General features: G+C 43.7%; 1 protein-coding gene across 1 annotated transcript; it reads right to left on the bottom strand.

The window, feature by feature from the left end:
* Positions 1-10,609: 10,609 nt before the first annotated feature.
* On the bottom strand, positions 10,610-12,247 carry LOC141126629 (zinc finger protein RFP-like). Its single transcript, XM_073612552.1, has one exon. It carries the CDS (start codon positions 12,245-12,247, stop codon positions 10,610-10,612), a length of 1,638 nt encoding a protein of 545 aa, XP_073468653.1.
* Positions 12,248-12,763: the final 516 nt, after the last annotated feature.

Genomic DNA, 12,763 nt, shown 5'->3' with positions numbered 1-12,763 from the left:
TTTATTGTAAAAACTGGATCACCAAAAATACAGGACAATCTGGCAGGATGTACAGGCTCAGCTGATGAGTTTCGCACTCATGAACGCGAAATGCGTCAGTGAGCCTGTACATCCTGCCAGATTGTCCTGTATTTTTGGTGATCCAGTTTTTACAATAAAGACGTTTTTTCAACTTTATCCGGTGTGCGGCATCCAGATTTTCTCGTTCAAAGCTCTGCTCTACCTTGCATTAAGCCAGCACCTGGGACTCTTCATCTCTGAAGGATTCACACCAATTATACACCTGGGTTCAGACCTACCTGAGCGGTGAAACACTTTCTTTGAGTCTGCACGTCTTGCTGGAATCTTCTTACTGGCTGACCAAGCTGTATCTGGATGTCCTGCAGCCAAGAGTATGCCAAGTTAGAATGCTTGAAGTGGCCAATTATTCTGCACCCGACTCCCACAGCATCTGCAATGCTGCGCTGTGATAACAGTCCCTCTGAGACTGCAAGCTGCAGTGTATGTGCCACACATGAAATACTGGGAAGTCCAGCATCTTCCATACCTTTTATCATGTTTTTGGCACTGTCCCGGACCACAACATGAACAGAACTTTTGGGAATTTCCCAAGTCTGAAGCATTTCCTCAAGGATGTTGGCTATTGCTTGACCAGTGTGGGAGCCCTCAAATTTCGTAGCGTGGAGCATGACCTGACGCAAAGAGAATTCGCCATCTATCCACTGCGCCGTAAAGCTGATGAGAGACGGTGGACTCACACTACTGCTCCAGATGTCGGTGGTGAAGCGAATTGCCTTTATGTCCTTCTGCAACATGATGGTAATGTGCTTTTTAACCGTGCCGTGGATCTTTGGTAAGATGATGTCTGTTATGTAATGGCGACTGGGAATGTCATACTTCGGCTCCAACACATTAAGAAATCGATGGAAACCCATGTTCTCAACAATTGAAAGAGGTTGATCATCCAGAATAATAAATTGGGTGAGCGCCTCTGTTATTTTTACAGCTCTGGGGTTGTCTCTTGACAGCTTTTCTCTTCTGGCAAAAGTTTGCTGCAGAGTTGGCTGCTGAGTGCTACTGCTGCTAGTGATAGCGGTAAATTCTCCATGCTCACTTTTATGTTTTCATTTCAAATGATTTATCAGGTTACTGGTATTGCAAGAACTGATTTTTGTACCACCTTTGGATAATTTTGCAGAACAAAGTCTGCAATCCGTGGGTTGTGCTCGTTAATTTTAAAATACTTCCACACAGCTGACATTCTGCTGGTGTCTCTGTGCAGTGTGCACCGAGAGGCTCTGATAATTTGCTCGACCTTGGGTGAAAACAAAAAACAATTAAGCACAAAGTGTCCATTGTTTAACTACTTCTATATCATGCACTCTCACCCCCTTCCTGCCCAGGCCAATTTTCAGCTATTCAGCCCTGTCACACTTTGAATGACAATTGCGCAATCATGCTACACTGTATTCAAATTATTTTTTTTCACACAAATAGAGCTTCTTTTGGTGGTATTTATTTTATCACTGCTGGGTTTTATTATTTATCGTTAAAAAAAAAAAAAAAAAAAAAAAGGAAGCCTTTCTTAGTTTCTGTCACAAAATTTTGTAAATAAGTACTTTTTCTCCTTCACTGATGTGTGCTACTGATAATGAGGCTGCACTGATAAGGAGGCACTAATATGCAGCACTGATAGGATTGGGTGGCACTGATGAGGAGGCCCTAATATGCAGCACTGTTGTGCACTGATAGGATTAAGTGGCACTGATAGGTGGCACGCACTGATGGATGGGCACCGATAGTGCTCACGGCTCATCACTCAGTGTCATCTGATAGGTGGCACACACTGATGGCTGGGCACTGATAGGTGGCACGCACTGATAGATGACACTGATGAGCAGTGCACTAATAGGTGGCACTGATTATGCAGCACCGCTGAGCACTGACAGGAGGCACACACTGTTGGCTGGGCAGTGGCTCTGAAAGGTGGCACTGACTGATGGGCACTGATGGGGCACACACTAATGGGCACTGATATGTGGCAAGCACTGATAGGTGGCACACTGATGGCTGGCAGTGGCACCGGCTGGATGGGCACTGATGAGCATTGATTGACGGCTGGCAGTGGCACTTATGGGCATGAGACAAGAGCATTTACTTTTTTTTTTTTTTTTTATCTATGCTGCCTCTGCAACGCCCATCTTGGTACACCTCGGCCTCAATAAAGCAGCAGCGGACATCTTGTTACACCCAGCCTGAACTATATGGGCTGGGTGTAACAAGATGTCCGCTGCTGGCTGGGTGTACCAAGATGGGCGTCGGGATTTCTAAGCACTGACAACAGTTTAACGGCAACACGGAGTGTCACTTCCATTACCGAATGTGACGGCTCCAGTCGCCGATCCCTGCACTCTGCCTGCACTACCTGGCCTGCTTGAGGACTTGGAGGACTCGCTCTCCGCTCAGCTCTCGACTCCGCCCGCTGATGAGTTCTCCCATTTCAAGGTATCGGCTAAGGCATCGGGAGCATTTGTGCGAGTACAAGTACTCGCGCAAATGCTCGGTATCAGGACAACCCTAAAGCCAACCGCTGGCTGAAAAGAATGATACCAAGATGATCATTCTGGTATAACCACTCAAAAGTCCAGCAACATACCAGTACATTGCTGGTCCTTGTTGGGCATACATTGTAATGTTCTTTTCTATTCATGCAGTTTTTTTTATTTTTTTATTTTATTTTTTTTTTAACTGTGGTGGTGAAATCACCTTTAACAGCACTGGCGTCACGGCTTTACGTATAGTGGGAGCAAACATTGTTGCTGTCAAGATAAATAAATCAGTGCTGCAGCTGAATGGCGTACCTGCTAAGCAAATGATGGTTAACAATAAAACAAAGTAACATTACAGTATAACAGTTATGCCCCGTACACACGGTCGGACTTTGTTCGAACATTCCGACAAACAAAATTTTATATCCTGCTCTCAAACTGTGTGTCGGAAAATCCGATGGAAAATGTCCGATGGAGCCCACACACGGTCGGAATTTCCGACAACACGCTCCGATCGGATATTTTCCATCGGAAAATCCGACCGTGTGTACGGGGCATAAGACTTACCATACCTGCAAAGCAAATACAATAAAACATTGCAATCTGTGCCTTAAAAAATATATGCCGAAGCATTGGGGCAATCCACCCCTAATGTTAGGAGCAAATAACTCCTCCACCCCTGCCCCCATGCTTCGGCATATATGCTCTTTTTTTTTCTTTTTTTTTTTTTTAACTGTGGTGGTGAAATCACCTCCGACAGCACTGGAGTCATGGCTTTATGTATCATGGGAGCAAACACTGTTGCTGTCAAGATAAATAAACCCGTGCTGCAGCTCAATGGCATACCTGCTAAGCAAATGATGGTTAACAATAAAACAAACATTACAGTATAGCATACCATACCTGCAAAGCAAATACAATAAAACATAGTAAAAATAAAACAGAGAGAGAAACGATAGATATAAAACATAAGAGCGCGAGAGCGAGTGAGAGACTTCAACCTGAACGTTGCAGATTAGGGTCTCTCAAAATGTGATGGCCATCACAACTTTCGAGACCCGAAGACCCTGTGTTAGTGTGCCTATGACTGTGTGGTGCTGTTCCCTACGCTAATACACAACTAGTGTGTGGTAGCACTTGAAACATTCACCAATGCAGAGACCAGGTTGGTCAGGACAGGAGGGACAATAAAAGCGGGTGTCACACCTAAATCCGCGTTTGCTGCAGACACAATATCTTCTTTGGGGTGTTCTTTGGGTAGGGGTACCAGGGAGGACAAAAAGGAAAATGCCTCTCATGCAGCCGGCTCACTGCATTTACGTTGGGAAGTTGGGCAAGAGCACCGTCTGGAAACAGAAGGGCTCCGACGATCTCTTCCTGGAATTTAAGGAAGGATCCAGTCTGTCCTGAAGCTTTGTATAGCACATGAGCATTCAGCAAAGACAATTGAAATAGACTCACACTTTTTTGTACCAGCATCTGGCCTTACAAGCAATTAGGTACGGTACCAACTACAGGTCATTGAGGTCCACCCCTCCCATAGTAAGGTTATATCCGTGGACACAGAGGGGTTTTTCCACAACACCAGTTGCAGTAGGAATTTGGACTGCTGTGTCTACGTGAAGCGAGGACAGAACAAACATTCCGTGAATCCCTTCACTGCTAACAAATTATTACACTTCAAGCAGGCTCTCTCCCCCCATCTAAGTTGAGATTCTACAAGCCATTGGGGGAAGCCCCAGTGATTAGATGCCACATGCGCCAATTCCTTAATCAAAAAGGTGACTAAAGTGGAACGCTTGTGTAATAATTGTCCACATACAAGTGGTACCCCTTTCCGAATAAGGATGACACCAAGTCCCACACTATGTTACCAGCGCTCCCTATGTAGTGTGGGCAGTTCTCCGGCTCTACATGGCTCTGACGACGGAGTTGTGGTCCCTGCCAAGGTCAGGCGTACCAGACCCCGATCTTCTTCTGCTGTCGTTGAGGTGCAAGAACAGCAGGGCTCTCGTATGGAGCAGAGCTGTACTAGCGCCGCTATTCCTTCTGGTGAACTAACAAGCACCAGCGGCCTAGTACACCCTGGTCGTACATCCAGCACTGCAGTATCACGTGGTGACGTGGCGAGTCCCATAAGTGCAGTTCAAGCTGGTGAGGTGGCAAGCATGAGTAGTGTCCCGCTGCCACCAAGAAGAAGACAAACACAGGTCCATCGAGCCCTTCCTGCTGCATTTGCCAATCCTAATTGGGAACTCACCACTTCTGCAGCACTATTCAGATCTATTGTGCACCAAATAAATTTATATGCTGGTCAATTCATCGCCGCTAATCCCCAGCTGACCCTTGTCAGAGATTGGAGACCAATTATGGTCTCCGAAATTAAGACCTTAAAATTCGGAAGATAGCCACGTAGAGCTGGAGAACTGCCCACTTAGCCATGCTTCGGTCGTCTCCGCTTACTGGAGCTGTCGGTAGCAGCAGAGACGATCAGGTCCTCTCCCCTCACAAGCTGGTTGCCAAGTGAGGGAAACCTGGCCCCCACTCGGCTCTATAACTTGAGGGTAGAAGCGACGTCAAACAGCACTTCCGCCTTCCAGTCTTATAAAAGGGGACACTTTTTACACTTTAGGGAAAATATGAGATGTGAGGCCTTTTTGACCCCAGATCTCACATTTAAGAGGTCCTGTCATGCTTTTTTTTTCTATTACAAGGGATGTTTACATTCCTTGTAATAGGAATAAAAGTGACCCAAAACGCTTTTTTATAAAAAAAAAAAAAAAAAAAAAAAGTTAAAAAGCGCCCCGTCCCCAGAAGCGAACACATACATAAGTCGGCCCCCCGCATATGAAAATGGTGTTCGAACCACACATGTGAGGTATCGCCACAATCATTAGAGCGAGAGCAATTAGTCTAGCAAAAGAACTCCTCTAACTTAAAGCTGGTAACCTGTAGAAATTTTTAAACATCGCCTATGGAGATTTTTAAAGGGTAAAAGTTTGTTGCCATTCCATGAGCAGGTGCAATTTTGAAGCGTGACATGTTGGGTAACAATTTACTCGGCGTAATTTTATCTTTCACAATATATAAAAAAAATAAATGAAATTGGGCTAACTTTTCTGTTCAAGTAAAAAAAAAATTTTTCAAAACAAATTGCGCTTGCAAGATCACTGTGCAAATACGGTGTGACAAAGTATTGAAAGGACCGCCATTTTATTCTCTATGGTGTCTAAAAAAAAAAAAAAATTATATATAATGTTTGGGGGTTCTAAATCATTTTTCTAGCAAAAGAAACTGCTTTTAACTTGTAAACACCAACAATGAAAAATAGGCCCGGTCCCTAACTGGTTAAAGGGGTTGAACCCAGGCTCACCCAAACCTAGTAGTATACATTTATTAAAATATTTTTACCAAACGTATGTAGCAGAATACATTTTGGTATTTATAAAGAAATCATACTTTTTATTGAATGTGTGTTATAACATATATAGTTACCGTATATACTCGAGTATAAGTCGATCTGAGTATAAAAAAAAAAAAAAAAAAAAAAGGGAAAAACTTAGTGACCCGAGTATAAGACGAGGGTCAGAAATGCGCAGCTACTGCAAGTGGAAAAGAGGGTCAACAATGCCCATTTGCAGCCTCACTGTGCCCATTTGCAGCCATAGGTCCCCTGAACTTCAAACTCTGTAGTTAAGGGTTCCTAGATGCCCCCTAGCTGCAGCCAAAATTTGGGGTCTCTGAACCCAAAGGGTCCCAAAATGACATTGCTGCAAATGGACACAGTTGACAGACTTTGGGGCCCCGTATCTCAGGGCCACTTAGTGTGCAAACCCAGTGGAACTAGCACCATAAAATATCCAAAGCTGGGGTTTCTAGCACCAAGTGGCCCCGAGATACAGGGCTCCAAAAATTGGTTCAGAAAATGTCAAGCACTTTTCTGCAGCAGAGAATGACATTTTCTGAACCAGATTTGGGGCCCCGTATCTCATGGCCACTTGGTTCTAGGAACCCCAGCTTTGGATATGTTGTGGTACCAGTTCCACTGGGTTTGCACACCAAATTTGGGGTTCCTAGCAACAAGTGGCCCTGAGATACGGGGCCCCAAAATTGGTTCAGAAAATGAATTTTTTTGCTGCAGAAAAGTGCTTGACTCGAGCATAAGTCGAGGGGGACACTTTCAGCACAAAAAAAAAAAAAAAGTGCTGAAAAACTCAACTTATACTTGAGTATATACGGTATATAATAGGGGACGTTGAAAAAAAAAAAAAAAAAGGCACAAGTCCAACCTATGTGTGTGATTATATGTCAGTATTACATTGTATATCCCTGTATGTTGTGGTCGTTCAGGTGCTTATCTAATAGTTTCTTGAAACCATTGATGCTCCCCGCTGAGACCACCGACTGTGGAAGGGAATTCCACATCCTTGCCGCTCTTACAGTAAAGAACCCTCTACGTAGTTTAAGGTTAAACCTCTATATAAATAACATATTTCTACTTTAAACACCATAAATAATAAAGTAATAAAGTGGTGATGAAATGCCACCAAAAGAAAGCGCCATTTGAAAAAAAAGTGATACAAAAACTTCAAATTGTGTACTGTGGTTAATGTTTGAAAATAAATAAATATAGATATAGTTTTCTACACTTTTACATTGGGGTGATTTTTTTTTTTTTTTTTTTTTTTATTTAGGATGAAAGGGCTTCCCCCCCCCCCATATAAACATAGTTTCTTTATCAAAATGATTGACCGTAGAGGAAATATAAAATTCTCTTCTCCAAGCATTATAGAGGTGGTGGGACTGAAGGGGTAATGGTGATTCTAGTAATCCATCTCATCAATATTTCCACTTCCTGAGACTGTATACCCTCCGTCATCTGTCCACACTACAACACCTACAACATACACACAGTCATGGACTTAGATAGGGGGTGGGGGGGGGTTGGGGTATCAGAACCCAGAGCAGAGTTTTTTTTTTTCCCCCCACAAAAACAAGAAGGGAGCTTTGCACTTGTCCCCATCCAATCCGTAATTGTCAATGGATGGGGACAAGGCAAGCTCCTGTATTGATCCAGCCACTGCCAGCCTCCCCCTCCTCCATCCACGCCGATTTAGATCTCGGCTCAGGCAGGTGCTCCGCTGACATCTCAGGTCAGCACGGGCAGGGGACAGGGTGCTCGGCAGGGCGGTCCGCTGACCCGGTGCACACTGTGTGGTGACACAAAGGCACCTTTTTCATTTATTTTAAATATACTGCAAGGAGGGGGAGCGGGAAGAGGATCAATTCCTACCATCAGTGCCCTGGACTGCAGCAGAAAGTTAAGGTCAGTGCGTGACAACTCCACACCACAGACTGCCCTGCCATCTACTGGAAAGGATCTGCCGGGGGGGGGGGGGGGGGGGTCATTGATTTAAGAGGGGAGTAGGGACCCTAAGATAAGGGTAATCCATCCGCAGTCTCCGATTATCTCCTGTAATCCATCCGCAGTCTCTCCCCAATGGCCCTTAAGCCCCTCCCACAACCGCAGGTTATTCTCTCCTTGGTTAAGAAAAAGAGATCCCCCTTCATTGGGACATTTAAGGTAACATACACTTGGATAATGAGAGAAAAAAAAAAAAAGTCAAATTTATTGAATATACATAAAAATATTCGCTCGTAAAAATGAGCGATAAAAAAAAAAAAAAAAAAACACACCACACTACATACAAAAAAAAGGAAAGAAGAAAAAAATAAATAAATTTACATGAGCTGTATGACAAAACAGTAATAACTCTCCAGTATAAAAGGGAACCCCAGGTACCCGACACATTTCTGGTTAAACACCTTCGTCAGGGGTATAGGATAAGAGTAAGTATAGTCACAATTTGTTTTTTTACATGCAATAATGATTCCACAACAAAATAAGAAATAGGTGAAGCAACTGTACGAGAGGGGGCATAGATGGGCACCAAACAGGAAGCGGCGAAATCAAAAACAAAATATTTTGGTTTTGTTGTGGAATTATTATTGCATGTAAAAAAAAAAAAAAATTGTGACTATACTTAGGCTGGCCATACACCTATAGTTTATCTGCAGATTTTCTATGGTTAGATGGAAAAAGTGGGAGATTCCTCCATCCACATAGTTTAGCGAACATGGAGAGATCTGGTGCACATTTTCTATCTAACCATAGAAAATCTGCAGATAATCTATAGGTGTATGGCCAGCTTTACTCTTATCCTATACTCCTGATGAAGGCGTTTAACCAGAAACGCGTTGGGTACCAGGGATCACTTTATACTGGAGAGTATTACCGTGTTGTAAACTGTTCATGTAAATTGTTTTTGCATGTAATTTTTTGTACAAACATCGATCATTTTTTTAATCAAATATTATTACGTATATTCAATACATTTGACTCTTTTCACTATCCAAGTGTATGTTGCCTTAAAAGTCCGAATGAAGGGGGAAATCACTCTTTTTCTTAACCATATATTAGGGATGTGGCAACTACACGGTTTGAATCTGACATGGTGAAACCCTCTTTTGTCTTGGCATACCCCTTGTTCTCAGGTTTAGAGGTATGTTTTGTATGTATGGACTCAGCACAGTACCACTTCTCTCGTTTGGTATACTGGGTTAAAAATCAGTGAGTGTGCTGCTTTCCACAAGATGGCGCCCCTTTGCACCTGCCCAGTAAGATTGGCTATTACAGTGCACCACCCTGTGATAGCTCCTCCAATGGCTGAGAGCCCTGACCGCTGTGTTCTGGTGGGGGCATCCCCCCTGTCTATAGCACTATAGCACAGTGGGGAAGATCGCTGTACTAACACTGCATGTGTTAGTACAGTGATCTGTCTGGCTGAACGAAAAAAAAAAAAAAAAAAAAAGCGCAACAGTGTATACCAGGCCTTAGACTGGACAATAGCCAACCTCACCAGGCAACGTTCATAAAAACTGGAAGGAGGCAAAACGGAAATCGGGTTAAATTTTTAAGAGGATCTGAGAAAATAGCATTAAGGATGCGATTGCTTACTATAAGCAACACAGTTTTTTTTTCCCCTTTTTCCAGTCCTTGTCATTTTAAATAAAACAAATTGCATTAAATTCATTTTTACTTTGTACCTGCTGCTGAACCCCGCCCACCCAGGACAAAATTATCTACGGTCAAAATAAAATCACCGACATCTGTTCATCATGTACACATTTATTATGGAAAGAAAATACCATTGATAGTGGCAGATATCAATCCCGCCCCCTATATATTATAACCAATAGGAACAAGAATAGCACTGCCTGTATTAATAGTGGCAATCATCACAGCGACGTGAGGAGAAATCCCAGATAAATGGATTGGAAGTTTAGGAATTATTGTGGCTATTAAAGTGCGTGCCTAAATAAAACCTGTATGTTCTAGTTTTGAATGGATGGATGGATGGGGGGGGTGATTAGAACCCCTGTCAGGATTTTTATCTGGGGCTCCAGTAAAGAGATCTCTTCTTACTTCCTGTTCTATGTCAACATTTTACCAAACAGGATAAAAATGGAAAATCTACAAACAGGGGCACAAAAGAACTAAAAATCTGACTGAGGTTCTAATCCCTCCAAGACTGAAACAAATGGACTTCAGATACACTGTAAAAGGTGAAGGCTCCCGGGTTGTCATCTCAATCCTGACCATATTACCTTGTGTTTCACTCACCCAGAACAAGCATGCAGAAAGTGAAGCCTACAGAATCTGACCTCCTGCATGCAGGTTCCTGGTCAGTGACACACTAGCACACTAGGTAGGAGTGAGGTTTACTATGAAGATGATGGCCCCGGAGTCTGCAGCTTTATACATATATCAGTTATGTTGGCTGATAACTGGAAGCAGTGTACAAGAACCAAGCTTGTTCCTGGTCAGTGACACACTAGGTAGAGAAGTGAGGTTTAGGATAAAGATGGCCCCCGGAGTCTGCAGCTTTATACATATATCCGTTATCTTGGTTCCTGTTCAATGCCTCCAGCTATCAGTCAAGTACTACACCAAATCAGATTCTCAGCCCTGTGATATCGCCAGTCTCCGGACAGATCCCTCACATTTGATTCCCCCCAGATATCTTTATACAGGAACCTAGCCTTACCCATAAACAAGCATGGAGGGGCTCAGTGAAGGTGGCGGAGAAGCTGAAGAGGTGTCGGATTGGGTCACACAGATCATAAAAGGAAATCCGCCCGGCCTCATAATCCAGATATATCCTGACTCTGTTACTGGAGACAGAGCTGGGTAATTGGGCCTTCTTCCTGTCATATATCGCCCAGTACTGATTATCAAATCTCCACAAACCCCAGGACTTATTATTACATCCAATCTGTGACTGATCTCCTTTCCTGTCTATACTGGGGTAACACATCCCGACTATCCAAAATAATGACTCCCCAACATCCACTTCCCAGTAATGTCTCCCTGAGGAGAAACTCTGACTGCTTATCACCTGAGGACACTGAAACCTCTCTGGCCGACTCGGATCTGATGACCAGGATACAGTTTTCCTGTCATCTGATATATGTAGAAGATTATATGCTGTCCTCACATCCAGTAATAGGTCTATAAACCTCCACACCCCTGATGTCTGCTGTACAGACCCAATATTTGGTCCTCCAGCCTGGCAGTGTGAGCGTTGTATGGTGGGGGTGGGTTGGGGTGGTCTCCTGAATTGTTTAGCATCGATATGATCTTTGTCCTGTGTAGTAGAATGTGGATAGACACGTGTGCATGTACATTTCTGTACATTTACCCAAGATGTGATATCAGATAAACCCGTGTGTAATGTGTGTGAGATCCCCGTCAAATCCAGATCCCCTCCATCATGGAGGAGTCTATCATGTCTCTCTCTGTCCTCATCTCCATCCTTAGTATCACACAAGTCACCTGTGTCTGATTTCTGTAGGACAGTCAGTGGATCTGTCATGTTACACAGCTCCTCAATGGCAACCATCTTCCTTGACAGCTCCCCCTTCTTTATCTCCAGCTGTTGGATCATATCAGACAGTAATAGAGAGACCCGCTCTGCCTTCCCAGAGATGTCACTTTTGACTCTCTTCTCCAGCTCTTCCAGACGTTTCCTGAGGTCTCTGAACAGGGCAGTGACTCTCATAGTTTTATCATCTGCTTTTCCTTGTACTTTCCTCCTGTGTTCCTGCAAACTCTGGACTCTTTTCTCCGTTTCCTCTTTCCCTGTCATCAGTTTCTGCAGAACATTTCTCAGTTGTCCCTTCTTCATCTCAGAGGCCTCATCCAGAGTCTCCATCTGGTGTCCCCGATGTTCTCCATCCAGCTTGCAGGACACACAGATACAGGTGGAGTCCTCAGTGCAGTAATACTCTAGTAGTTTCTTATGGACAGAGCATTTCCTGTTCAGATCGGATATCATAGCAGGTATAGGAGTGTCAATATAATAAGTAAAGACCCCAAAGTACCCCTGAGCTGGCCGAGCAGACAGAAGATTCTCCACTATGTTACGCAGTCTTATGTTCGGCTGGAGTTCAGGCCGCTCCTGGAACTCTTCTCTGCATTCAGGACAGGAATAACCTCCAGACCCCTCCTGTGTATCCAACACACGACCAATACAGTCCTGGCAGAAGTCGTGTCCACATTTCAGTGTTACTGCATCTATATAAATGTTCAGACAGATGGGACATTCCGGTTCCTTACTCGGATCAGCAGACGCCATCCTTGAGACCAGAAGAGAGAGGTGACAGTAAAAAAAAAAAGCCCAACACTCAGTAACCAGTTCTGTACATTCCTACACATGTTAAGACTGAGACTGAAGGTGGCCGTAGATGGACCAACATTTGGCCATTTACCAGGGACTGGCTGAATTTTGATCCATCTGTGGCTGCTCCCAAGAGAGAAGTCAATCTAATGATCAGCTTCTCTCTAATGGGAATATTTATTAAGCAATATATTCTGATAGCGGAGGATTCCCCACTGTCTGAATACAATGGCACAGTAGGGAGGATCACTCCATCAATCTCTTATGTAGATGGGGGAATCAATTTTTTTTTTGTTTTTTCAGCCACCAGGTTGATTTGGGGGGGGGGATATTCCCAGACATGAGTCTTAATCTGCCCAAGCTATCTTGTTGGGAAGTTGTGAAAGCCGACAGCCAGTCATAAGTAGCAGAGGAATTTCCTGCTTCCCAAAGCATACACAGTATGTAAATATCAGCTCTAGTAGTCATAGGAAT

Source organism: Aquarana catesbeiana, linkage group LG01 (genome assembly GCF_042186555.1).
Source record: "Aquarana catesbeiana isolate 2022-GZ linkage group LG01, ASM4218655v1, whole genome shotgun sequence".
NCBI classification, from domain to species: Eukaryota; Metazoa; Chordata; class Amphibia; order Anura; family Ranidae; genus Aquarana; species Aquarana catesbeiana.
Note: the sequence above shows the minus strand (reverse complement) of the source record. Positions and strands in the feature narration are given on the sequence as shown.